This window comes from Perkinsus marinus, assembly GCF_000006405.1.
Source record: "Perkinsus marinus ATCC 50983 genomic scaffold scf_1104296942582, whole genome shotgun sequence".
Lineage (NCBI taxonomy): Eukaryota > Perkinsozoa > Perkinsida > Perkinsidae > Perkinsus > Perkinsus marinus.
Window position 1 is genome coordinate 1 of NW_003212120.1, and position 922 is coordinate 922.

The window sequence follows — 922 nt, forward strand, 5'->3', positions numbered from 1 at the left end:
CTCAGGACCCACACCACTGCCGTTAGCACCCGTGTTCTCTACGAGATGGGACAGGACTATATCCGTACTGGTGTCTTCAAGTAAGCAGCTTCCTGAGCGTCGTTTTCCTAATATGTCCTCGTCAGGCCAAAGAAGTGTTTCTCTATTGATCGTGTTTTTCGTAATGAGACTCTCGATGCGACGCATCTCGCTGAGTTCCACCAAGTGGAAGGTTTCGTAGCAGACCGTAATCTCACTCTCGGCAATTTGATCGGAGTAAGGAAACGCTTGCCATCTCTTCCTATCTGTTGCCTCCTGTCGTGAAGGTCATCCGGGAGTTCTTCCGGCGTATGGGCCTCACTGATCTCCGCTTCAAGCCAGCATATAATCCTTACACTGAGCCCAGCATGGAAATATTTGCCTTCCACCCAATGCTGGACAAGTGGGTGGAAATAGGCAATTCTGGTATCTTCCGACCGGAGATGGTCCGACCTATGGTAGGCCCCTTGTGAACACTCCGGGTAAGTCGAAAATTGTTCTTAGGGCATCCCTGAGGATGTATCGGTGATCGCTTGGGGTCTTTCGGTCGAACGGCCCACCATGATCCAATACGGTATTGGTAACATTCGAGAGCTCTTCGGTCACAAGATGGACGTGACGAGTCTAAAGAAGAACCCTGTGTGTTGGCTGTATCCTGGGGAAGAGGCACCAGCTGTTGCGGAGGAGAGGGAGCTTTAATGCTCTGCGTGTTGTCTTGCTTAATAAACAGCTAGTTTCTCGACAGTAACTGGCAGCAGTGTCTAGCGTTGTTATAGTAGAAGTATTGGTAGCAGTAACATGAGATAGTCACATAAATATCGACATTAGGATTACGTGTCTACAAGAAAACACACTTTTGCTGGAGCGACTAGAGGTTGTAAAGTCGAATGTCTAAGGCGCAAGG

The 922-nt window shown here is 48.9% G+C and overlaps 1 protein-coding gene across 1 annotated transcript; it reads left to right on the forward strand.

Annotated features, from left to right (window-relative positions):
• Positions 1–45: 45 nt before the first annotated feature.
• Pmar_PMAR002751 (phenylalanyl-tRNA synthetase alpha chain, putative) lies at positions 46–717 on the forward strand (the record flags this gene model as incomplete). Its single annotated transcript, XM_002781383.1, has 4 exons — positions 46–80; positions 126–255; positions 306–476; positions 523–717. 4 exons carry the CDS (start codon positions 46–48, stop codon positions 715–717), a joined length of 531 nt encoding a protein of 176 aa, XP_002781429.1.
• Positions 718–922: the final 205 nt, after the last annotated feature.